The following is a 26,360-nucleotide window of genomic DNA, read 5'->3' as shown; positions in this document are numbered from 1 at the left end:
CTTGGGGGACCCCGAGGCGTTCCCAGGCCAGCCGAGAAACATAGTCTCTCCAGCGTGTCCTGGGTCTTCCCCGGGGCCTCCGCCCAGAGGGACATGCCCGGAACGCCTCACCAGGGAGGCGTCCAGGAGGCATCCGGACCAGATGCCCGAGCCACCTCAACTGGCTTCTCTCGATGCGGAGGAGAAGCGGCTCTACTCCGAGCTCTCTCCGGGTGACCGAGCTTCTCACCCTATCTCTAAGGGAGCGTCCAGCCACCCTCCGGAGAAAACTCATTTCAGCCGCTTGTAGTCGGGATCTCGTTCTTTCGGTCACGACCCAAAGCTCATGACCATAGGTGAGTACTGGAACGAAGATCGACCGGTAAATCGAGAGCCTTGCTTTCTGGCTCAGCTCTCTTTTCACCACAACGGACCGGTACAGCGACCGCATAATAGCGGACGCAGCTCCAATCCGACTGTCGATCTCACGCTCCGATCTTCCATCACTCGTGAACAAGACCCCAAGATATTTAAACTCCTCCACCCTGTTGGGTTAATGCTTTGAAATTATGACTGTTTGTATGGCAAACAATTTCCTTTGTAGCAATTTATAGTGTTAAAAAGAGGAGTTTGTCGTCCACGTAGAGCTTCACTTTTTTATATCCAAGTGTCTCCTCTCTTATTTATTCAAAAATTAAACAATTGTATCCAAAAGTGTATTTTGATTCAAACGGAGAAAAAAGAGTGGACAATGTTTATCTCATTAGCCATTGGGTGTGTTGATAGATAGTGATGAGCTTAGATGTGTGCAGCTGTTTGTATTAATGAGAATGTGGGTGCTGTTCAAAAAGGTGTGAGTTTGATTTCAGAATATTAAATTATTGCCATAGAAACCCCCAGAAATGCTATCACAGGAAGTGCAGGTCTATTAAACGGTTAGTACTCATGACATGTGTGTGCGTGTAGACTCACCACATCAAATAACCATGTTCTCTGTAATATGTAAGAATTTCAGATTATTTTTTTAAGTTAATCTCTCTGTGGATGTAGAAAGTATTGAAACCGTTTTTTCCTTGTTGCTCGTCTTGTTTTGCCTCGTGTTTAGGTTGTTTGCAGTTTTTCCTACAGTGCCCTGCCACTGTGCTGCTGGCATGTTGTAGATTGCGGCACAGCAAGGATGTGGGCAACTGTTTAATTGGAGTGCCAGTGGCAGGAACTAGGCTTGTGCTGCTTCTCAGTCATGCGATCACCATGTGTAAGCAGGGCTGCATCTCAGCAATTTACAAATGTTAAGCCTTAGCTATTACTCAAAAATATCAAATATTTTTTTTTAGAACAATGTAAAACTCCAAAATTCCAGACTTCACACCCCATTGTTTGGTTTTCTTTATTCAATTATCCATTTTGTGCCTTTTCCTCACTAAACTAACCAATTTTCATTACAAGTTTTTCCTCTTCTTTCCAACCGAATGTCTGGTCTGGTTTAGATCAGCCCCAACTGCCTCTCCTTTCAGTCTCTTAGAAACTGCAAAAAAAAAAAAAAAAAAAAAGAAGTCTGCTCAGTGACATCATAGCCACAGGAGTGCTTTGATTGGATGAAAATGAGAGGTGGGGGGATAGCAGGGCAGTCGCATGCGGGGTGAGACGGCAGGAGGCATGATGGGAAGTGGAGAGACTGAGTGATATTGCTCACTACTAACAGGCCCTTACTCCCTCTTGGTCGCTCTCATTGGAGTTGGCCTCCAGCTTGTTCTCTGCCAGTTTTCGCCTTCTTACATGCTGGAAACTTCAGCTCACTTTGTCTTGTTCTCATCAGAGGAGGTGGGAGAGAGTCTTGTTAAAGTAATTACAGCATTGGTTATTATAATTTTTGTTCCTGGGTCATCAAAAGAAGACGCCCTCTGGTGAGACACATTCATGTCCCAATTCCTGCAAATGAAGATGGAGCCGGATTTGAAGAGCTTAATTTGTCGTTCAATCTAGTTCTCAAGTACATTTTAAGATCACCATAGTAGCTTTTTTTGTACAGACAAAAAATCAAGGATAAAAAATCCTAAAAGAGACTTAGTCACATAGACAAAAATGGTTATTTACCAACAAAATAGAACTTTTTGGATCATGGGTGAAATTAAATTTGAGTTGATAGTGACGACTCAAGACATGCTTGGAGAGACTGTCTCTGAACTGGGCGGGGAACGCCTCGGGGTCCCCCCAGAAAAGCTGGAGGAAGAGGGCGACCCTGTCCCAGATGAGCAGAAGAAGATGGATTGATTGATAGCAACTACGGTTCATACATCACAGAAACCACTGACCCCAAAACACACATCCCCCGTTTTCGTTGTTGAAGAAAGACCACATTCAAATTGGGTTGTTGGAAGGAGGTGATGTATTTGGTACGTTTATTTTGGCTAAAGATGTTCTTTTTAAAGTAGGACGAAATGAAACATTTAACTAGTAGTACACATTGGGTTTATACTGAAACTGCCAATTACTTTTTAAGTGCTGGAATCCTGCGCCTTTATGTGGAAATGTTTGGTTTTTGGTTGCATCTTGTGACCTCTTTGCTTTGATGGTTTAGTTCTGACAGACCTTTAGCTGTTTTCAACTGTTTGTTGTTCATTACGCAGACAATCCTGAAAGTCAGGAACTTCTATGTGGTCATGGTAAAGTTTAGTTATATAAGTGATGTGGCAACTTTATGAATGGATTCTGCTGTGATAATTGACAGGTATTTTGATTTTGGTGTTATATTGCATTATGTGATGATATAAGAAAAAATGTTGGCCAATTACTGAAAATAAAGAATAAAAATCAGTAATTTAGCTTAATTCTAGTAGAAAGTTAGAATATCTTTTTGGTGGAAACTTGCCTTCATTGACCAAAGATGAGTTGTGGATCAAAATCAGATCTTGCTTAAGTTTAATCATCATTTTTTATCTCTTTTATCAAAATCTCATGTAAAGTCCTAACTATTACAAGTAATTAGTCTACAGTTTCTGTAAGCCATTTATTTTTTTGTGTGTGTATCAAAGTTTTATTTAAGTGTTAAAGAGAAATCTTTACTTTTAGTAGTCTTCATTGCGGTGAGCGAGCATATTTTATTCTCTTATTTTTAAACATAACTGGAAGGATAAGTCTTAAGCAAACGTGTTCGTCTTTTATCTGTCAGCCGTTGCTCTTAATGTGCATCTGAAAAAAATATCTAGACTGTCTTGTGCTATAAAATTTATGTCTCATTTGCGTGTTGCCCATTTATTATTTAGAAAGAAGCAAAGATGTCACCATGACATGATGAGAACAGAGTAATTTGTGACACACGCTGTACACACAGTACTGATCACTTAAAATAGTTTAGTGAGGTCTGCCTCCCATGAATGAAACAGCACTGTGCTTTGCCCTTTGATTTGCAACTGCTTCTTAATTTACAAAATAGTATTTTTTAAATCAGTTCAATAAAACTGTGACTGGTTTATTGGCTTCTAAGTCACCCTAACCTGTTATGGCTTACTTGAAAACACAATAGATCTGGGTTCTATATGTATATTTCAAGTGTGAAAAACAAATGTCAGTAGGGATACTATAGCAAACTCCAAAAGCCACGCCCCCTCAAATGAGATTTTGAAAACGGAGGCTTCAGATCCACACGAAAAATTGCTTTTTAAGACATTTAAGTTGTTTAATTTTGGCTAAAAACTTCATAATCACAATTAAAACACTACTGGGAATGTTGTTTTTTGTTTTAAAGTTATTGGGGGACTTTAAGAAAAAAGGCAGTTTTAAAAATGAAGACTATTTATTTCAGCTCAATGTCTATTGTGATGGCCTCACCAGAAGCAAAATAGTTTTAGCCTCCCCCCAATGCACTGTATACTGTTCCAGATCCTATTGCCATACAGTGGTCCATCATTAATTGTAGAGGTTATATTCTAAAAATAGCCCATGATAGGCTAAATCTGCAAAGTAGCTTTATTTTTTGTTGTAAACTTGTAAAACACCCTTACTTCACACTTTTCTCTAACATTTTGACATTTTGATCTCTTGTTTAAACTCTTTCAAAGTTCAAATCTTCATAGAAAAATACATTTTAGAATGAAATCAAAGTGCTGCTAACATTCAAATATTTAGGTAAATTGGTCCATTTCTGTACTGGTAACTAAGGAGATATAGCATGGAGGTGGTTGGTTGATTGATAATGGTATATTTTTCTTTTTTTAAGAGTTTTTTCTAACTGAGAAGAAGGGTCTAATGGCAGGGATAATCGGCTTTATTTAGTCTGTTTAGTTTAGCAACCAGCTATTTATATTTTATGACCGACTTTCTGCTTTTGCACAAGTACCGGTATGAAGTCAGATTAGAATTAAAATGAAATACAGCCAATCAGGATAACGCAATGCAAAATTGCACTTAAGAAAAACTTCATACAAATTTGAACTGCGCTGTAGCAAGGTACTGCTGTACTAAGTTTGTAGTCGAGTTTTTAATGGCGTTATGTTTCACACTCTAAAATTTTTTGAAAACATGAAGCCAGTTGGGCAGATACAGTTTTGTTGAGTCCACCCACATGCCAATTAAAACCATGCCCTTCACAAATCGGAGCTCGCAGACTCACAAACACCCAAACTTCTGCAACTCTGCTGCAGATATGTTTGTTTTACGTGTAAAGTAGACTAAATAGGGAACTGCACCCTCCTAAACCAACCTCCTACTCTTTGGTACTTATGGGTCGGCCTCGTTTTCTTGAAGAGATTTTGGGGGTTTTGTCACAATAACTGGCAGTTTGGTAACTCAAACAACTGAAAGAGTTAGAAATATTGTTCAAAGATGATTTGTCTGAACTCGAGAATGCCTCAAATTCTACGTATACACAGAAGGTCAAATTTGAGTTGTGTGAATGATGTACTTGTACCGTGTTCTTGTACCAACCCCGCCCTGTTGTGTTTTCCATCCAGCTCAGGATGAAGATGACTGCAGTGAGTGCAGCATGCCTCCAGCACCAGTATAAATGGTCATAGCGCTCTGATGAGGTCACAAGTTGCTCATGCAGTGACTAATGCACCAGAGATGTTTCTCCTTTTGCTCCTCCTCAGCAACCAAACTCAGAACCGCACCGGATCACATATACATAATGCATGTCGAATGCTGCTCTGTACATGTCAAATCAGAATTCAAGTATGCGGAACAACTGTTGTATGTAGTTTATGTTGTGTTGCTCTTGATTTCCTTGTTTCATCCCCGGAAGAACATCAGTTACACAAATGATCCAATTCAACATGGCAGTCGTCCGCTTGACAAGAAACGGTTTATGTAAACTGCAGTGGAGGATGTCAAATGAAACGGCTTTTCCAGACATTTGATTGTTTTATTTTCTTTCAGACATTTGATAGCAATAACAATGCAATTCCTAAACCGTATTTGATATACAAGCCTTAAGTTGTAAAATAACCTTTGAGCCATCAAAACCTTTGAATCTGAAAATTGAAGCTTTGGTCTAGAGCAGGGGTGTCAAACTCAATCGTACAGGGGGCCAAAACACACCTTAGGTCGCGGGCCGAACAGGATAAACATTTATTGAACACACTAAAACTAAATTAAAAATTTGTAACAGTCTGGCTTTTTAACATTACTCTGAACAAAAACAGGCAGGAATATAATTCCAGAATAAATCAACTTAAACCTTAAATAACTTTCAATATTTTGCTCTCCGTTTCTGTCAAAATTCTAGAAGTTAGAAATATGAGCAAGACAATATTGGGCCATTAATACCAATAAAATAAAGTGATCTGGAGGGACATATATAATTACCCAGTGGGCCACATCTGGCCCCCAGGCCTTGACTTTGACACGTGTTCTAGAACAGTGGTCCCCAGCCTTTTTCAGACCACGAGCCAGATTAATTTAGACAATATTATCATAGACCGGTCCGTTTTAGGCTTCTGGTTTCTGGAAATATATTTTCAAAATAAAATACTACAATAAATTTAGTTTATAAAAGTCTAAAAATATCAGTTATTTTTTTATAGAGAGGATGAAGATTCAATGAATCAAAGTTGCTGATTTGTAGAATTTGTTTCTGAATTTAAAAATTGCCGTAAAGGAAACGTCACATGAGTTTTTTCCCCCCATAGAATACAATTTTAACACTCAATCTAGGATCCGATTATCTTTCAGGGCAAAATATTGATCATATTCTGTCTTTACACAAATCTTCGTTCATTGGGTATTTTTTTATCAACAGAAAGAAACATTTTCTGTGCTAATGTTTCTGAACAGGTGTCTACCTAATTCAGCTTTTCTGTAGGAAATTTCACAAGTGTCTCTTTTACAAGTTTACACAAATCAGCAACTTTATTTGATTGAATCTTCATTCTCTGTAAAATGTTTGAACTTTATGATAAAGATTTTCTCTTTTTGCATCAAAGTGGATGCTAACAACCGGGCGCTTGCTTCAGTTATGCCTGACTCTTAAGGTATTATGAATATATAAATCAAAATAAAATGACACAACCGTCTTAAAATTGGTATTTATTACATATAATGTAAAAGTGAATCCACCATGTCTCCAACTTAATTATCTGGGTGTGCGGAACTGTCGCTGCGTATTAGACAAAGAAGCTACTGCAACATGAGAACAACTGTCTCAATAATTCTGTATTTCACGAAAGTTTTTCTGTAAACAGCAGCTTTATGTTCTTTGAAGTCGAAGGTTCTTTTTCGGTTTCCTCACTGGATCCTTTTCCCTGAAGAAACTTTCCAAATACGTTTTATTATTTGGTTTTGTTATCTTTTGGCTACTAGCTTAGCAGTCCAGGTAGCCATGCAGGTAGCCTGAAGTCACATGACCAAGATGGACGCTGTGAACAGAATCCGTCAGTTTTCCAAAATAAATCTTCCTTCAGGATCAGAAAATAAACTACACGCAAAAAATCTAAGTTAGTGTTTGTATTTATTTTTTTCTGTCTGCGGCCCGGTACCAAGTGATCCACGTACCGGTCCGCAGCCCGTGGGTCTAGAAGATTCTCAACCCTTCAGAGAAATGTTTATCCTCCAGTTGTGGCTGGAAATAGTATTCAGATTTGGATGCCCTTAGTGTACCAGTTCAATGCGATCGTGCCTAAACCGGCTTATAACAGACATCAGAGGATGCGGGGGCTAAAGTTTTAAGTCATCTCTGGCCTCATTGATCAAAAAGCTGAGGTTTGGTGGGAACGGAGATTTCTAGTGATGGGAGAATTACTTGAATACCAGGCATCTTACCAAGTGTGGGATAGAATCTGAAGAAATTTAGCCAAGACGCATTTGGGGCTAAGACCAGGCGCCCTACCAAGACCGGGGCTTGTGGGGACATCCTGGTGAGAGCTTAGCCTCTAGTGAGCCTGGAGCATAGCCAAGACTCACACACACATTTGTGCACTAACACAAGAAAGCATGTGCAGCCTCTCATTCACGCTCACACAAACGCACACTCGCTGCGCATGCAAACTCCTCACAGAAGGAAAATAAGACAAAGAGAGCACGAATGCAGGGTTTGCGGTCCAAATGAGGGGTTTAGATTGCCAGATTTGTTACTGTGCATTAATGCATCGTTTCTTTCTTTAACTACAATAGAATTAGCTGGGTATGAAATTAGCCTAATCAGGCTATATGAATGATTAGTGCAAGCATATTCTTAACTTTTCTGCTTGCTAATGGAGCTGTCCAGATGGTAGAAATGTCTATATTTAAATGACTACAGTGCTAATTAAAACTATTCCTTTCTGTGTTTGTCCCTCTTTTCCCTTCTCTTCTGGCCTCTCTCTGTTCCTCTGCAGATTATGTTTATTTTGAGAACTCGTCCAGTAACCCACTGCTGATCAGGAGGATAGAGGAGCTGAACAAGGTGAGTGGGTGTTTGAGGGTAAACTTTTATCTTTAAATCCAGCACACAGCCACTGAGCATGATCACACCCTGTTCCAGCTATGGCACTTTTACATGTGCATGTGTATGTGTTTGCCCCCATGCTACCTGGAATGTTCTGATTTACTAAATATAGTTTAGGAAAGCGTGGTGGAGTGGTTAGCGCGGTTGCGTCACAGCGATAAGGCCTGGATTAACGGTTTTGAAATCCCAATTGGGTCTTTTGTGTAGAGACTGTATATTCATCCTGTGAATTAATAGGTTTTTACCACGGTCCAAAAATATGTGACTGGATTGGGCTTTTGACAGTGTTTGATGTTCTGGGATGGACTGGCCAGGGTGACCCGTTGCCTCCAATAGCCGATATGGGCTTCAGACTTCCCTGTGATACTACTCAGGTCCAACAAGTATAGATGATGTATAACGAATTACACTTTAGTCATTTAATAATTATTTAAATATGACAGTGTATTGTCTTGTAGTCCGAGATGGAGACTTTTGTAACCTGATGGGGTCTATCAATTATCGACTTAATTGATGAATCGATTTCTGTTGCTACTATCCAACCAGATTAATCTGTTTGAGAAAAGTTGTTAATCAAATTGAATCATGACATTATAAAATTGTTTTAAAATTTTCAATTCAATTTTATTTATATGGCCCAATATCACAAAGAAAATTTGCCTCATTGGGCTTCATGCTAGTAATTTTACAGATGCAGAAAATTAGTCATAAAATATAAACAATAGCTAAAAACTAAATAAAACTGGTAGTACTTGCCCTTAGAACCTCCCTCCCTGTGAGGAAAAACTCATAAAAAAACTTGATTCAGGAAAAAAAAAGAAACCTCAGGGATGCAATTAATGAAATTAATAGATTATATCAGTATTGGAAAAAACCATTCAGATTGAGATATGGGTAGGTTTATTTTACTATAAAGTAGTGCTGTCAATCGATTTACAAAAGTTGGTCTTGATTAATCGCGACCAATCACGATTAATCGACTCTTTTGTGGAAAAACGACATTGAATGACAAAATAAACTAATATGGACAATGAATCATATCGTCAACCTCAAATAACAAAATGAATCGAATCGTTATTTTGTTACACCACAGAACAACAATAAGCTGCTGTAACAGCCCTTGATTTTTTTTTTTTTTGAGATGAAACTCCAATTCATCTTTTAAAAATAGAACAGAACATGACGGTGTTGTGTGGATCAGGTTGCTGCTGTTGTTGTTTACTAAAGCTCAGCGTGCTCAATCACAGAAAAAACACAACTCTTGTAGAAGAGCTACGGGTGCCTGCTGTGCATCCTTTGCTTCAGGACTATCGGGTTTGACACGGATCTACCAGTGAGTCCTCCTCCTTGTCTGCAACTGTCGGTGTTTGCTTCTCTGGGATCGTTGTCCTCGACCTTGATAACTCTATAAAATTGTAGACAAAGAGAAAGTTTCACTCATTCAGGAAAAATCGACGTATTTGTCTGTAAATCTGTGTGTGCACACCTCTGGAGAAGTGTGTAGATCGTTGTTTTTGCTTGACAATACTGGACGAGTTTAAGCCATATTGTTAAAATAAAGTAATAGAGGAGTAGTTTGAAGTTGACTAGTGGAACAAAAGGGTTAGCCATTAATAAAAGCTTGAATATAATTTAATTTTTCCATCTTATTGTTTTAAATATCTTTTAGAGCATTTTGTTAAATAATCTGCTTCTTTTATTTGCATGTTTGCTGTAGGATTTTATAGTTATTCTTTAATAATTTAGCTTTTTAGGTAATCCAAATTTAATTATTATTTAGCTAAATTACTCTATTACAACTTCTAATTATACGTTTTGTTATATGATATTGTTTCTTGTTTAAAATGTATTCATATATTCTATATACACAAAAGTTTTAGCAAATTATTTTCTGTTCCATTTTCAGTTCTGCAGCTTCTGGATTTTTTTAATTGAGGATTTAAAGAGTAAAAGCAAAGATTGCACACCACCCTTTCCTGATCACTGGCTCACGTAGATATTTGATCACCGATGGGCCCAACTTTTCATACACGTGCTCATGCACGTATCGGTGCTCCGTGTTCTGCAGCACTTGTTTCCTTGGTAACGCTGATTGTCTCTGATTTACAGACAGCCAATGGGAACGTGGAGGCCAAAGTGGTGTGTTTTTACCGACGCAGAGACATCTCCACCACACTCATCGCTCTGGCAGACAAACATGCGAGTGAGTAACCAGCAGTTTACAAAACTACTTTATAAATGTCTTCATTTTTTTTTCTTTTCATAAATGGAGTTCAGGTGCTTTTGATCCATTAGAGGAAGTTTTTGCTTTAGTGAAAATATTTTTCTTTATTGATTGTACAACTGGTTTGATAAAGATTTGATAAAAACAAGTTTGAGTATTTCTATGAGTTGATGATTTTCATCAAATGTTTTTTGTTTCTACTTCTGTTAGCATATTGTCTTCTCAATTAGCAGCATCGAGTGTTTTCTTATGAAGTAATTTGTATTTTTTGGCTTTCATGAAGCATTTTTACTCAGAAAATGACAGATTTTTGAACATTACTTGCTTATCTTAATATTGTACTTCGGGTGTATTCAGACTTGACACATTTGATCGTTTTACTTCGGTGCAGAAAAAAACTCCAGAAAAATAACTAATATTTCATTAAAAAAACAATGTATGGTCATATATATGGATACAGTTTATTCTGAAAGGCTTAAGACAATCATGATAGGACCCCTTTTAAGAGAACCAGAGTTTGTTTCCCCTGATAATCCGGAACACAATTTCAGTCCCTGGTCTGAGACCAGGAAAACCGCCTGGACCGATCTTTTCAGGGTCTTTGCTCCACCCTCGTAATTATTGGCCAATGAAAGAAGAGATCTTTAGTCGTGGGTTTTTAGTTCGGAGCAAAAATGTCGAGTCGACGGCAGTCTGAATACCGACCAAACTCAAGGTTCACGACTCGGTGCGGGCCGACTTTCTCTTCTGAACACACCACAGTAGATGGTAGAATGCTCGAAAACACACAGACCAGCTTAAGTTTATTTTTGCTTCCTGTTGACGTTTGTTACTCAATCAGTTGATCTAGTGGCGTTTACAAGCCTAAAGCTGAGTGAACATTAAACATCCCTAAAACAGGTGTTCTGCCTGCTGATTAAAATCCTTTAAAGTTTCTTATTATAGATGGTTGGTTCTTGCTTAACTTTAAATTTTATTGCTCTGACATTTTTTTTTAAACCGAACCAATGCTCGTATTTTTAAGACCTCATTTCTAATGATGATAAATCTTTTTTAAGTTTTTTTTGATCAGATTTAGAATAAAATATTTAAATTTCTCAAGAGCTGCTAAGGTGGAGGTCGTTGGAGTTGGAGACGTTGGTTTGGATAGAAAGGTTTGTTTCTTCCAAAGCAGAGCCACACAGAAGTTCTGTCAGTCTGACATCAGAAACTCTGCGGTTCTGCTGTGAAGGTTTGCAAACCAAAGCCCAGACTTTGACAGGGTGGAGCACGGAAAGGGGTGGTGCTTTTGGGTGTGAAAGTGTAAAGTCTAAGAAGGTCCATAAGTCTGAAGTTACAGTTCTTTAAACAACAGTGTGTTTGTGTTTCTGATGGAAGTATTTTGAACCACAAAAGTAAAAAAAAAATCTGAAGCAGTTTAAAGAGTCTCATCTTCTTATTGAGCTTTTTTGAGTATTTATTTTGACTGCTGCATTCGAGCAAACACTCATCTTGACTAATGTAAAAATGGGTTTTATTTTGCATAAGTTTCCTAGTCAAAGTTCACTGAAAGACTAGGAAAAAAAATGGTGAACGGCAAAAACGACTCTGCCCCTCATGGGTGTGTCTGTCTTTCTGCAGCCGCACTTTCTCTGAGTGTGAATGTTTATACATGCGCGGCGAGCTCGACTCGTTAACTACGTCGCAGGACGTGCTGGCGGGGAGCTTTTAATTCACTCATTATGGATCAGTGGGGAACGGCAGCAGGATGTGGGTGCACATGAGCCCAAGTCTCTTCATGCATGTCTGCTCTGACTCAGTGATCAAATATTTTGCTTGCAGAAAGGTTGTGGTGCTCGCTCAAAGAGGCCTCCAATCCTGGCATCCGCCCCTCCTCTGGGAGTGAATGGGACTCCTGAGTGGTCAGCTCGCGTTGTGGATTTGGCGTTTAGCCTTTCAGGCACTAAAATTTGCCAACACTTTTTTTTTCTTCTATTTTAGGGATGTAGCTCTGTTCTTCTTTAAGCAATAGACATGTTCTTCTATAGGAGACAGATTCTGTACTGTATGTGAAACTGAAATTACCAAAAAAATTCTCTACTTTTTTTTGCTGACTCTAACAAATGCTTTCAGAGCATTGCTGACACAGACGGTTTGGCGAGTTTTTACATTAAATTGTTGTGTTTTTACATCAAAACATGAAAGTTTTTCCCTCTTTGATGCTTCATCCATTAATTAAATCTACAACAGTGAGAAGGCTGCAGGAAGATCAGCGTTTAGTGGTTTTTAGATTGACTCTAAATGGAATCTGTGTGAGAAATCAGATTATGAGAGCAGTCCTGCATGTGACGGCGTGATTAAGGCGTTCCTTTGTTACACTATTGATATCACATTGATTGAGATGTGGCTCCAGGAAGATTAAAACACTCCATAGTTATTAAACCACACATCCAGAAATCAATACCTTATCAGTTTTTTTCTTCTTCCAAAATGTGTAGAGTTCATGAAAAAAAATGTTAATGAGGTAATAGTATATTTTTCTGAGGGTTGTGCTCTTTTTATTTCAGATCTTTAAAAAAAAAGTACTTTTCATGTAATAAATGTCTGAGTTTAATGTTTTTAGTCGACAACCACACTTGTAAAAGTAAAATATTTTACATGGGTCCTCTGCTATGAGAAAAATACTACAAGAAGATGTTAAAAACACAGAGACAATTTTCATTGGAGTGGGTCTTTAAATGTTTTAAGTACTGAAAGTTTATTTTGGTTGTTTGTAGATCTACAAGCCAAGATGTATTTATTTACTGAATTCTTTGTCAAGGCTAATTCAGTGAATCTAAGCTTCAAAGAAAAAAAAACGAATATATATATGGTTGTTTATTTACTTAATGGAGATTTGTGCTATTTTTTTCATTTTTTTTTATAATCCCTTAGTATTGGAATTTTCATCTGTGGATGTATGGGTCAAAACTTCAGTAATTCAACACCATCAACACTAATGAAACCCAAGCTGTTTGTTGCAAAGCCCAAATCATTATTCTTCCACCGCTGTGCTTTGCCCATTTTACAGCTGGACCTATGGGCAGTAGCAGGAAATAACACACTCTTCGAACAACTGTAACTGTTCGACTGTTTATGCAATTGATGTCATTCCAACAGATTCTGAAATGGAGAAAAGCAGCTCTGAGCCAGCATGTGACATGCAACGTAAAGGGTTGCATGTCACAGGATTACAATACTAGCACTTTGTTAGTAAAGTGTTCATAGCAACGCATGGTTGCAAACGTGTTGTTTTTGCCATTTGCAAAGGCCTTCTTGTAAAGGGATATCAATGCAAATCTGCATTTCTCAGCTTCAGAATCTGTTGAAATGACTTCAATTGCAAAGAAACGTTCTTTGAATCCCTGCAATTCAAAGAAGGTCAGAAACTCTGCTTTTAAAAGGTTAATAGCAAGCATACAATATGGGTTAAAATGTGTTATTACATTGTTTTTAACTATTCACAACAATTCAATTGAGGTTTCATTACCAAAGTTCTCTTTTTCTAATTACACTGTCATGAACTTTGACCTGACGCGAGGCCACTTGATCGTTCGTGTCAAACGCATTGACTGCTTTATGGTTAGAAAATCATCTACTTAATAATCTTAAGAATTCTTTAGACTCAAATCAACCTCTCTGAGACCTTGACAAACACAGTGGCATCTTTTTCCTGCTTTTAAATCATATTTTCCCCAATAATAAAACAACACACATGTTGGTTCTGATTCCAGTTTGGAGACAAACCCAGTGAAAGTCTGATTAAAAACTGGAGAAATATTGTGCAGCTCTGCCTCGTCTTCTTTTTAGTCTGTATTCCTGTTCCAGCTCTTGATTGAAGTGTGCACAGAATGAAAAAGATAAGCACAGAATGCACTCGAGTAAGGCAGACAAGACATTCAAAATTGAAAACCCCTTCTTTGTTCGACTCAGCCTTGTGCGCTAGCGGGCTGTCTGAGTGCTGAGCCTTCGGATCTGAAAATGCTGCGTTTCTGTGAAAATGACGGTTTGCGAAGCTCCAGTTGCACTGTGGATAATGTGGTTTTAGTGTAGGTTATTTGCTGTTTTTAGCGTCGCTTCATAAAAACAGCAACTCATGTTGAGAAAGAAGTAACATGAATTTGTCAGGGCTTTTCTGGAAGTGCAGTTTTCCATCCAGGAATTGAACGCTTACTGACATAATGAATTGCAATAAAGCGTCATTTTCTTTTAGATCGACATTATTTAAAGTGAATCTGTCCGCTTGTAGCTGTTAGCGGTCCGCATTAACACACTGGCGCTGCATCATAGAGGTGCAGCCAGTTTGTTAAGGTAATGACTGCTCTCCTCGCCTCACCCATGGGTCTGCTCTTTTTCCTCTCTCTGACTTCGCCTCTTCGTCTCGCGGCGTGGTAAGGCGACCCATTCATCAATAATTGATAATTGGCTGGGACAGGTGAGATGGAGAGGCAATTTGTAGAGTATGGAGCGGGTGCACTGCCAGGGGAAGGACTCGGGGTGGTGGTGGGGGGAGGTTTGGGACTTTGGTTGCTATTCAAGGATTGGCAGCCAATGAACAGTTACACAATTATGTGTGCTTGTGTGTGTTAGTGTGTTTTTTTTATTTCAACACAATTATTCATCCTCAGTTTTTGTATTTAAAGTTTCTCATTTATTTCAGTGAAATGGCAAGAATATACAAATTATTATGGAAATAGTATAATTTAAGTGTTTTTAATGAAACTCATGATATTGGGTGTCGAGGCTCTTTGGATCAATGAAATCAATCTCAGACACCTGTGATAATTAGTTTACCAGGTGAGTTCAATTAAAGGAGGACATTCCGCATTATATAGCAGACCAACATTTTCATGCAATATGGGAAAGAAAAAGGATCTCTGCTGCTGAAAAAATGTGAAATAATTGGGTACCTTCAACAAGGTATGAAAACCTTGGATATTTAAAAAAAACATAAGCATGATCATCGTACTATTAAGAGATTTGTGGCCGATTCAGAGGTTTGTGACAGACAAATACATCAGATTTAGAGAGCAGCTGCTAAAATACCATCACAAAGCAGCAAGCATATATTTGAAGCTGCTGGTGTCTCTGGAGTCCCACCAACATCAAGGTGTAGGACCCTCCAGATGCTGCAGTTCTGCGTAAACCTTCTATTGCCCGACACACACAAGCAGACATGAAGACTCATTTTTAAGTAGTCTGGTTCACTGATGAGTGCCGTCCAACTCTGGACAGTCCAGATTGATGGAGTAGAGGGTGGTTGGTTGGTGGATGGCCACAGTGTCCCAAGAAAGGGGCGGAGTCAAGTTGTGCCACGTTTGGCTGCTACAAAGTAAGGGGTCCTATATTTAAATGCAACTTGAATCGTTTTTTTTTATTAGAATAGCTTTTGACTTCAGTAAATATGACCTCCTAATTCAAATTCAACAAATAACAATTTTCAGTCCTTTAGAATCTATCAAATGTTGTGGAAATCTGTTGTGCGTAATAATGTGGAACAGTGAATTTTAAGGCTTTTATTTTTGAAAAAAAAACTAGTCATTAGGTTTGTTCAGTAACATTTAATAAAAACTCAAATGGTTAGTGAGTTGAATTTGTTCTGTCATTTGCTTTAAGTATTTAGAAAATCATAGAAAAATATAATTTGCATAATAATTTGGAACACACTGTCCTTTTTATGCTTCATTTTTCTTTTTTTCCCTTTTTAAAAATGTAAAACTTTCTGTTTATGGTGTTTTCTGCTTCATTTAATTTTGACTTTACTTTTTTTTTTAAATTGAGGAAACATAAGGATGAGGAAAAACTTTTTTCGGATATCAAGCTTTTATTCAAGGTTTTTAAAATACAGAAATGCATAAAAAGAATATGGCATTTTATACGTCTGATTATGCTTAATTGTTAAAAAAACAGCTAAAACCCCAAAATCCAAAATATTCTACATTAACAACTCTCTTTGTATTCTGTACATCACATAAACATAAGAATATTAGTTCAAAAATGTGTCAAATATGCGAGAAAACCATCTTAGGAAACATTTTTTTAACACATTTGATGGATTCAAAGGACAGGTTATGTGTCACAAACTCTTCTCACTGTTGGATTTTTTTAAAATATTTGAATTCAATTTGTTGGTTTGTTACATTATTTTTTACTTTTGAGTGAATCTTGATTTTTTATTTATTTATTTTTATTGGTAATAGAAAGTATCTTTTGTGCAACTCAAAAGTTCATCCTTTAGGGTCTTGCTTCTTTTTTTTTTAATTAGAAAAGTGCAAAGCTTTTACAGGGAAGTTCTTTGCTTTTTTTGGTGTCCCCCTCAGCTGTGTCCTAAGCCCACTGCTGTTTCTGAAACATAACTGCATATTTTCTGTTCTCAATTTAAAACTATTTAATTGAGTTTGGCCTCATATTTTATCTGAATTGATCAGTTTTACGTGTAAGTCTGACACATTTCAAAGCGTGTAGATCTCATTTTTGCCTTAACGCGTCTGCATGGGAGACGGGGCAAAGCTGGTGTCGTGTGCTCACTCGCTGCTGTTCTTGGGCATTGATGCGGTGTCTGCTGAGGACTGGGCACAGTAGAGAACCGAGGGAGTTCTTATTGATTTTTCTCCACACATCTTTTCTGCTGAAAATCCCCTGATTGCTTTTGTTCTGCTCCTGGTCTCTCTCCTCCTCTCTCGCCTCCTCTAATGAAACTCCAAATGAGTTGGAGCACGTACCAAACTGCTCCTTCGCTCCGTACACCTCCTTTCCTGAAGCCTCCAGCTGACAATCACTCCTTTGCCTTTTTAAACCATGATTTCTGTGTTTTTTAGTTCCAATCAAAGGCTAATTTGTGTTTTTTATTACTACATTTCACCTCTAAAAAACCTCCTCCCCTCTCATTTGACAGCTCTGTTCGTCAAATCCATGCCAGTTAGTTACCGTAATATTTGACAGTTGGAAACATAAAAAGTCTGTGTTCCTTCTTCCTGCGACTGTCCTTAAGGAATGACACAGGTGTACTGCTGACTGTGCAGGAATCTCCGCCATCCTCTCCAAACCCTTTACCAGTAAAGGCTCATTTACCAGTTGAACTTGGAAGGATTCGCAGTAAAGCAGGTGTTTAATGTTTTATGTGGTGCTGCTTTAGAAAAAAACAACACTAAAACTCTTTTCATTACAGCATTAAACACAACTATTACAGTCTAAAAACTCTTGTGATTATAAGGACGAGAAGTTACAGACCTTGAACACAAAGTCAGTCTTCATCCAATTACCGTTTTAATAATATTTTATTCAAAAATCAGAAGTTTTCTTTCCTTTTTTCAAATAGATGTCAATAAAAATTGATTAGCACAATTAATAGACACACTTTTAATTTCTCAGTTTACAGATAAAATCTACTAATTCTGAGGTATTGCATTCTTACTTCTTCCATAGAATCAGTACTGTGAGTAGTGGACGAGTGCTGCCAAATAAATTAATTTAATCGACGAGTGTCACCACCTCTGGAGAAAGTGGACGTTAGCCAGCCTGGAACATTCATCGAACTAATTTAGAGATGCAATATTTACTTAAGTCAAAAAGTGATGAGAAAATAGGCTATTTCTAATTTAAATCCTATGCTGATGTCCTTGGATTGTGGGGAAAGGTCATTGAGCCAGACTATGGTAAACTAGAAAATACAACAGAACTTAAAGTTCAAGTCTCGCCTTAGTAAAATCAAAACGACCAGGAATTAATGCCATTTTCAAGAAGAAATATTATACTATAATTTCTAATATTATATTTAGTAAGATTGTTTCTATTTTAATCAAAGTTTGCAATGACTAAGTTATCTTAGTTGTCACGCATCTTGGATATTTGTTCCCCACATTTGACCCATCTGGGAGCGGTGAGCTGCAGACACAGCTGCACTCGGGAACCATTTGGTGGTTTAATCCTCCAGTCCAACCCCTGAATGCCAAGTGTCAAGCAGGGTCCCATTTTTAGAATCTTTGGTTTGACTTGCCATGGATTTGAACCCACAACCTTCCAGTCTCTGAGCAGACACTCTACCCAAAGGCCACTGAACTGGTTAATGTTCAGAAAGCAAATGCAACACTTAAATTAATGGGATTTACAATACAAAGGACCAGTCTAAAAATACTTAACATTTTTCATCTAAAGTTTGATCATTGTTCAAAATATATTTGTTTAAACACCTAAAACTTAATTTTTAAGATGTTATACTTTTATTTCTGAAGAATAAATGGTCTAAAATTGTCCCAGATTTAAAAACTCCAACTTCTTTTTTGGTGTTTTTACATTTTCTTGTTGCATGTTTGTTATGATGGAGGGCATGTATAAAACAAGATTAAAACTGCTCTTTTGAGTATTTCTTTATTCAAATTGTGACGGATCAGGAGCAGATGTTTTGAAACAACTGGGGTTTATGACGCAGATGTAAGCTGACGCGAAAGCGTGCAAGCAAAAGCATGCTTGGATTTTAATGTTTTTCCATGCCAACAGTCCGCCCACAACCCAAAAGGCAAATTTCTAACGAGCTACTGTCTACATGCAGAAAATTTGTCTTAAAAAAGGACGCGGGCTTTTTGATATTGACTAAAAAAACTGTATAATTATGATTAAAAGACAACTGGGAATAAATTCACAATAGAAAATACACATAGTTGGTGTGGGACTTAAAGCAAACCATTGCTAATTGCTACAAATTTCTAGTGGAGGCTACAGAAACCTCACAGTAAAAGTAAAACAAAACCACATGAAAAGGAAAAACAAGAAATACCGTAGTTGAATCAATTGTGCAACTTGCAAAACTACTGATGAGAGAGTAAAATCAATTTTCCTTCAACAGAAAAAAAACTGAACAAACCTGCAAATAATGAATGCAACAAGTGAGCTCATTCTCAAACACAAACCAGAAGAGTTTGGGAAGCAGTTATGAACTTTATCCCCCAATTTACTCCCAAATGTTTTGTTTTAAAATTCATCTGACTGTGGAAAGAGTGACCTGCGGTCAACACATTCCTATAAAAATGGTCAATTTGACTTCATATTTACTCACATGCTTTAGAAAACTCCTGCCAAGTTCCTCCGAATTTGTGATTCCATTTACAAGAATCCTTTCAAAGGGGAAGTTCCTGGGGTTTTTAAAAGTTGGAAAAGCTTTACTGAACAAAACTTTAAAACCTTAACAGTGGCCAAACAGCTTCCCCCGGTCCTCTTTGCCCACTGCAGTCCACAGTCCCCTGGTGAGACTGACAAGTTGCATCTCAGACTCTACAGCTGACAATGAAATCCCCACAGTCAGAGCGAAGACTGAACAAGTACAGAGCAGATGATAAAAGACTCATTCATACAGACCCCTCACTTACTGCAACATTTTAAAACACAAATTTAAACTTTTCAAAAACCAACAAACGGGAGCAAATTTAAAACAAAATTGGGAGAAAAAGTTTGATGTAAACACTGGTGGAACCTAAAACAAAATAAACCCACAAGCCCAAGTGAACTGAAGCATCGTTTAAAAAAAAAATGAGAAGATTTTCTTTACAAACAAAAAATTCATAAGATGTTTTTCATAAAACCCAATTAGATTGTTTTGTTCATATTAAGAGTGTTTTTTAATGTTATGTAGGCTGGTAATTTTTATTTTTTACAGACTTGTTTTGATCAGAGAAACGATAGTATTAAAGTATTTTTTTAACACAATTAAGGGCATTTTATAGTTCTAAACTTCTAGAACTTTATTAGTCTGGTTGAAGGTTTTAAGAAGGTTGGAAAAGATTAAATAAAGCAGCAATCCTAAATAAGATGAATCCTTCAATAATTAGCAAAGTCGCCTTAGTTTACCTCATTCTGTCTGACTCTGAAGTCAGTCTCAGAGATTTATGTGAAATATTCCTGCACAGTTGGTGAAGATCTCGCGCTCTCTCTGGGGGCTTCATTGTTCTGGCTCATCAGATGTGAGCCTCTGTGGTTTTCTGTCCATTTGCTGTGCACCAGAGACGTATGCCGCTGAAGCGGCGAGATGCATTTGCATTTTTCCCAGTGGACGCCATTGTTTCTGCCTCATCAGATGCACTTATGCTGGACCTTTGCCCTTTTTTGTTCCACCTAGGGGAGCTGGAGGAGGAAATGGAGAATCCAGAGATGGCCGATCTCCCTGAGAAACAGAAGCACCAACTCCGACACAGAGAGCTGTTTCTGTCCCGCCAGCTGGAGTCCTTACCCGCCACACACATCAGGTAACCTCGCCACGCAACTCTCAATGCTGCAGTCAGCCTGCGTTGGTTTTGAACGATCAACTTTTTTGAACATAAGTTCTTAAGGTTGACATTTAAATTCTTTTTTTTTTTGTTTTGTTTTGGTCAGAAATGTTTGGGTTTTTTTTTTCTTTTTAGCTGCAGAAATGCAAAAAATGGTTCCAAAAGAAAATCAATCCTCCATTTCTCTGTATGCAGGAAGCAAATTGCATAAATGCCTGTTAATACCCGTTCTTTGGTTATTAATCTGTATTCTGCTCAGTAAAGCTGGACGCTGCTGCTCCATTTAAAACCAGAGGAGAATTAAATACACCGAGCTGCTAATACTGAAAGAGTTTCGATACAAACCCAGAGGATTTCTCAGAAAATCAAGTAAAACAGTTGGATTGTTGATAACATTTATTACATTTTTATCAGAATCCCAACAGTTTTTCTTTCTTGGCATTAGTTTTAATAGAAAAGGATGAATTGATTTGATGAATTATTAGGCTAGTGGAGGTGAACAGATGTCAGACATGAAAATAAAGATTCAGACTAAATTAACCACTCCACTGCTGTCTGCAAACTAAATGTCAGCGCAGATAATCATCATCATCATCCCCACTTTAGCACCAGGCATTTCTTGGGAATAGCTGGAAAATTAAGCTGCTCCAAAAATGTCTGAATTTAAGCTAGTTAGAAATGAGCGCGAGATAACATCAGGCCATTAATAACAATAAATGAAAAGGATCTGGAGGGCCGGATAGGATTAGCAGGAGGGCCGGATCCGGCCCCCGGGCCTTGACTTTGACACGTGATCTAGAGAGTGTGAGCTCTGGAAAGAGGGGATAAAAAAAAGAAAATGTATCAAATAATAAATTCATCATCATTTCCATTTAACAGCAATTATTTATTTTTAAGAATTTTTAATGGAGACATGAATCGCATCAAAACTGTTCAATATCCCTGAAGATACTAAAGCTATGGTTTTCTAGTTTTTACATGATTGTTCAAGCTACTTCACAAAAGTACTCCGTTTAAGTTTTATATTTAAAAAAATGGTCAGTAAAATAAGATTAGGGAGCAACTTGGATCATTTATTTCATTTGTTTTGTATCGGATCAGGACATCCTCGACGTTACAGTAGAAGGAGAAACTGTGGTCAGAGGAGCTGATTTACTCTGTCATTTCAAAGAGTTGATTCTGTTTTGATCAGGTTATATTTTTTCTCTGCTCCTTGTTACATTCTCTTCCTCCTCCAGGGGAAAATGCTGCGTGACTTTGCTGAACGAGACCGAAGCTCTGAAGTCGTACTTGGACAGAGAGGTTTGTGTTTAATTTATTCTCACTGATTTAAATACGTTACAGAAACCACAAGGGGGCACAAACTCATTGTCTTCATGATTGTTCTGGATTATGTCAGAAATGACTTTTTGGTTGGATCCAAATCAAACGTGGAAATCAGAAACGGAATGTTTGTGGATAACTCCAACAGCTGTATGGAGAGAAGGAAGCAGATGGAGAAACATTTTAGAGACCTGGAGTTTGTGCTTTAAAGGAGATGATTGACTGGTCTGTCAGTGGTGGATCTCAATTGCATTGTGTGAGGGGTCCATCTCTATTGGTCAGTTTACGTTGTTTGCGTCTCTGGTCGGGGGGCCCAGCTCCCGGAGGAGCGTTTTGTCCTCCACCCTCGCGTCGAGCAGCTCGTCCCGCTCTCTCTCCTCTCATCTAAAACTTAAGTAATCCCAAAGCCCTCTCCTTCTTCAGTGATTTTGTAAAATGTATGTTTTGTGTCATAAATTAGGTTATATCTTCGTACTAACATCAGTTTGTCGATGGCGAAACTGATGTCGGTGTTAACGTCCGTTTTCACGTCACTTCAAATAGAAAACTAAATTGACTGTTTATTTAAGACAGGGACAGCATATATTAAACATTTAAAAATGCAAATATATAAGATTAAAACCTTTTAGACTAATTTCCATCTTTAGTCCGCATAGAAATGGTTGATGGTCTCTCAGTAAAAGGACAAGTTAAGTCCATACAGAAGGGATAACAGAAGTCAGACAACAGCAGAAACAGAAACAACAGATGGGATTGTCAATAGAAAAACACAACAAATAAAGCATAAAGCATAGAACCAACAATTAAAAAAAAAGTAGAAAAATTCAAATAAAAAATAAAATGGGTAAACAGATGTGACAGGAAAACAAAAACAAAAACAAAACAATAAAAACAAAGAAAACTAACAAAAAAAATCAATAACAATTTATACAGAGCTGAGGTGGCAGTTTTTATTAAAAGCCATGATTTTATCTATTTGCTTAATAAACTCAGAGTTGTTAGTTGTCTTATTGTCGTTTAAAAGAACAACTGAAATTTTTATGTTGAAACGCGGACCTGATTGTTCTTTTGCTGCAACATTGATACATCGATGAACTGGAAACAGAGCTCTTGTGTAAAACTTGAAACTCATGTGAACATTCCGATTGAAAATTGAACGTTTTAATTTTTTGGGTCAATGGCAATGACATAACTGAAACCATGGTGTGTTGTACGGATTTTTCTTTTTAATCCTCATAAATACCTCATGATACACAAACCACACACCCAACAATGTTTCTTTTAAGGGGTCGCCACAGCGACACGCTGTCTTCAGGGGTTCTACGGGTTATTTTAGCAGAGATTTTTACACTTGAGATCCCTCCTGACTCGAGCCAGTATTTTATCCGGGCTGGGGACTGGCACAGGGAGACTCAGATTTGGCCCCCCTTGTGGCTGCATTGGGTAGTAGTCATGGATCCGGGGTTTATTCCATCACAGACCAAATAACATTGTCTAATGGGTTCATTTCACAGTGAAATTCAGTCACAAAATGCAGACAATAGCAGCAGATGAACATTTCAGGATTTATTGAGATGAAGAAAATATTTTATTATGTTCTGATTAGCACTAATCTATTTTTAGATACATCGATTGTGATCCATAAACGATTTTGAACTTTTAAGTAATTGATAATCAAAAAAATTACATGATTTCAAGGAAAAGTGACAAGCGGAACTTCAGATGAAGTGTTTTTCACTGTCATTTTTGAAGAGCACATAAACATGGCCGACCTTTCATAGTGTCGAGGGTCAATTGGATAAAAGTCGCGCTGTGTTTAAGTTGTGTCACACCAAAATTAAATTCAATACATTTGTAAAAACAACAATGTGAGGCTAGCCAGACACTATTTTATTTGATGTGAGTAGGGAACATTTTTCACTTTAAAAGCTGTGAAAGATTTTTGATTATCAAGCGAAATATATTTCATTTTTATGTTCTCAATAATAGTTAAACAAGTATATTGAGCTTGTCTTTACCTAAAAACGCTCTTTGTTGGAAGACTGTAAGTAATATTGGTCAATTGTTTTGTAGTAAAGAGAAAACATTTCTAAAAGAAATGCAGATCTGGCACACATTGATGATTGTTTCATAATCAAATCATTGCCTCAAGATTCCCAACTCTACTGGCTATGAAAATCTTTTTTTCTTTGACGCATTATTAATTTCTACACCAAAAAGTAGTCTTTGCTGTCATGCCAACCATTTTCCTGGAGACACATGCACCTTTTTCTGCAGCCCTTTTCTCTACAGGGCTGCCACGATTAGTCGACTAATCGACTATTAAAATAGTCAAAGAATGATTTAATAGTCGATGAGTCATTACTTTATATTATGTGGAGTCTGAGCTTTGAAAAGTTAAAAGTTAAAATGGCATTCTGCTAGCTTTTTGGACTATTTTAGCATTAAGGTTGTTTTTGGTAAATTTGGAGTTTAGCTAATATTTTAGATGCATGCTAACTCTTTTGGCTAATTTAGACATTTTTTCCCGTTTTTTTTTTTTTTTTTTTTCGCCTGTTTTGGAATTTAGCTAATATTTCAGCTAGCTGTTTTGGCTAATTTATGATTTTTTTTTTTTACAGTTTTTTTAGGTTAATTTAGAGTTTAGCTAATTTTCAGCTTCATGCTAGCTCCTTTGGCTAATTTAGGCTTTTCTTTTTTTTCCCTTTTTTAGGCTACTTTAGAGTTAAGCTAATATTTGAGCTACATGCTAGTTGTTTTAGAAAACATAGTTTTTTTTTTTGTTTTTTTTAGGGTAATTTGGCATTTAACTAATAGTCCCCTGTGACCTTTTAGCATTTTAGCTATCAATTTCAGTATCTTCAGCTTCTGTCACTAGCATTAATGTGAGTATAATTATTTACTGTTAGTTTAAAGCTAATTATGGTTAAGATGTGTGTTTTGCATCTGCTTTGTGCATGACGTGATTAATCAACTAATCGTAAAAAATAGACTATTAAAATAATCGTTTGATCAGAGCACTACTTCTCAATACCACCTTTTGGATACGTTTAGGATCTACCTAAAATGTGGTGCAGATTCCTCACCAGAATGTTCTTTGACGTGCTACCACACGAAGTTTAAAGGCGAAGTCGAATGAGCGTTTCTTGGCCACAGCTACTCAACACAAATGTCTTGTGAACTCAGGAAGTCTCTTTAGGTGGCCGCACGACCCTCAAGTGAGACACACCTGTGTCTCCCTTAGGATGCAGCCGCTCCTTTCTACGACCTCCACGGAGCTTAACAACCCCAAAACTTGCTGCACCTGTACAGGTCAACCCCCGTACGTGTGTATGCGACTACAGTTTAATCCTTTTTAGTCATGTTGATGATGTCAGTGTACTGGCCTCATAGTTTGATGATACACAGCTTCACCTGGTTGGCCCCTTAGACAAAAAAGTTATATTTTCTGAAAGTGTTAACAAAATTCTGATGGATTATGCAAACTTATGAGCACCTCTGTGTTTTCAGGCTGGGGTGTACGAGGCTCACAAGTGGAGATTCTTGCTTTCAGATGAATAATTCAATGTGTTGACTCAGAATGTTCTTTTCACGGACAGTAATGAGGAGACGAGAGACTAGCAGAGCACACACACACAGCGATCCGCCCTCCCCTCCCCGGTCGCTCGTTTGCTTCCTGTTCCTTCATCCCCGCCTTCTCATGGCTTCCTGCTTTCTCTTTTTCCCAGGATGCCTTCTTCTACTCGCTGGTGTATGACCCTCAGCAGAAGACCCTGCTGGCTGATAAGGGGGAGATTCGAGTCGGGAACAAATACCAGGCGGACATCACCGACCTCCTCCAAGAAGGTGCTTCACCAGCGAGCGAAACCCTCATTCACAAATTTTTTTTTTTAATCTGCTCGATGCAAAGATTCTTCAATAAAATAAACGCACTTTAATGATGTTTCCGCCTGCAGCCGCTGCTCACAAGTGAGAACGCCTCAGCTTTGTTTCCATGGCGATCACAATGTGGCCATGTGATTGCACACAATCAGAGCTTTCAGAATTTTGCCGTCTGCTGCACAAGTGATGACTGTGCAGAGATGACGACTGTTTTGTCTGCACCGTCGTCCACTGCTACGTTTTCCCGTTCAGACGATGGAAAACAAATTATAGTCGTTTATAAAAATGCGGGGGCCGACTTTCACCTTTAATGTGATGCTATTCGAGCCTCTAAAGTACTATAAGGCTCAATTATTATTATTTTTAATAGACTGAAGGATTTTCTCAATCTCTTTTAGCAAAATTTTCCTTTTAAATTTAGTTTTTTAGCAGAATTCACCATCCAAACCCATGAAAAGCATTCACCGAGCGGTTCGCTTGAATCATTTATCTTCTTTCACCGCTTGAAGCTCCAGCAGGTTGATCTCATGCTGGCTCGACTCCATTTTCTTCAACCTAGATTAAAAAAAAAAAAAACCCCAAATGAACCAGCCGTGTGTGAGAAGTTCCCTCTCTTCATTTGTGTCTCCAGATGAAGATGATGAGAGGGACCTGGCCAAGCTGGAGGAGAAGGTGTGGGACCCCAACAGCTCACTAACGGAGAAACAGATCGACCAGTTTTTGGTCGTAGCTCGGTAAGTCGAAGCAGATGAGCTTTTTC

At 37.8% G+C, this 26,360-nt stretch overlaps 1 protein-coding gene across 5 annotated transcripts in view; it reads left to right on the top strand.

Annotated features, from left to right (window-relative positions):
• mta1 (metastasis associated 1) overlaps positions 1-26,360 on the top strand; it is a 49,183-nt gene that overhangs the window by 10,411 nt on the left and 12,412 nt on the right. For all 5 annotated transcript variants that reach the window (XM_024282476.2, XM_024282398.2, XM_024282166.2 and 2 more), the window contains 6 exons: positions 7,788-7,855; positions 10,007-10,100; positions 20,248-20,374; positions 21,634-21,697; positions 25,447-25,564; positions 26,232-26,334. In XM_024282476.2, coding sequence (XP_024138244.1) covers positions 7,788-7,855; positions 10,007-10,100; positions 20,248-20,374; positions 21,634-21,697; positions 25,447-25,564; positions 26,232-26,334 — 574 coding nt within the window. The remainder of the gene's footprint in view (positions 1-7,787; positions 7,856-10,006; positions 10,101-20,247; positions 20,375-21,633; positions 21,698-25,446; positions 25,565-26,231; positions 26,335-26,360) is intronic.

This window comes from Oryzias melastigma, linkage group LG22 (genome assembly GCF_002922805.2).
Source record: "Oryzias melastigma strain HK-1 linkage group LG22, ASM292280v2, whole genome shotgun sequence".
Taxonomy (NCBI): domain Eukaryota; kingdom Metazoa; phylum Chordata; class Actinopteri; order Beloniformes; family Adrianichthyidae; genus Oryzias; species Oryzias melastigma.
This window is presented reverse-complemented; position numbering and strand designations above follow the sequence as displayed.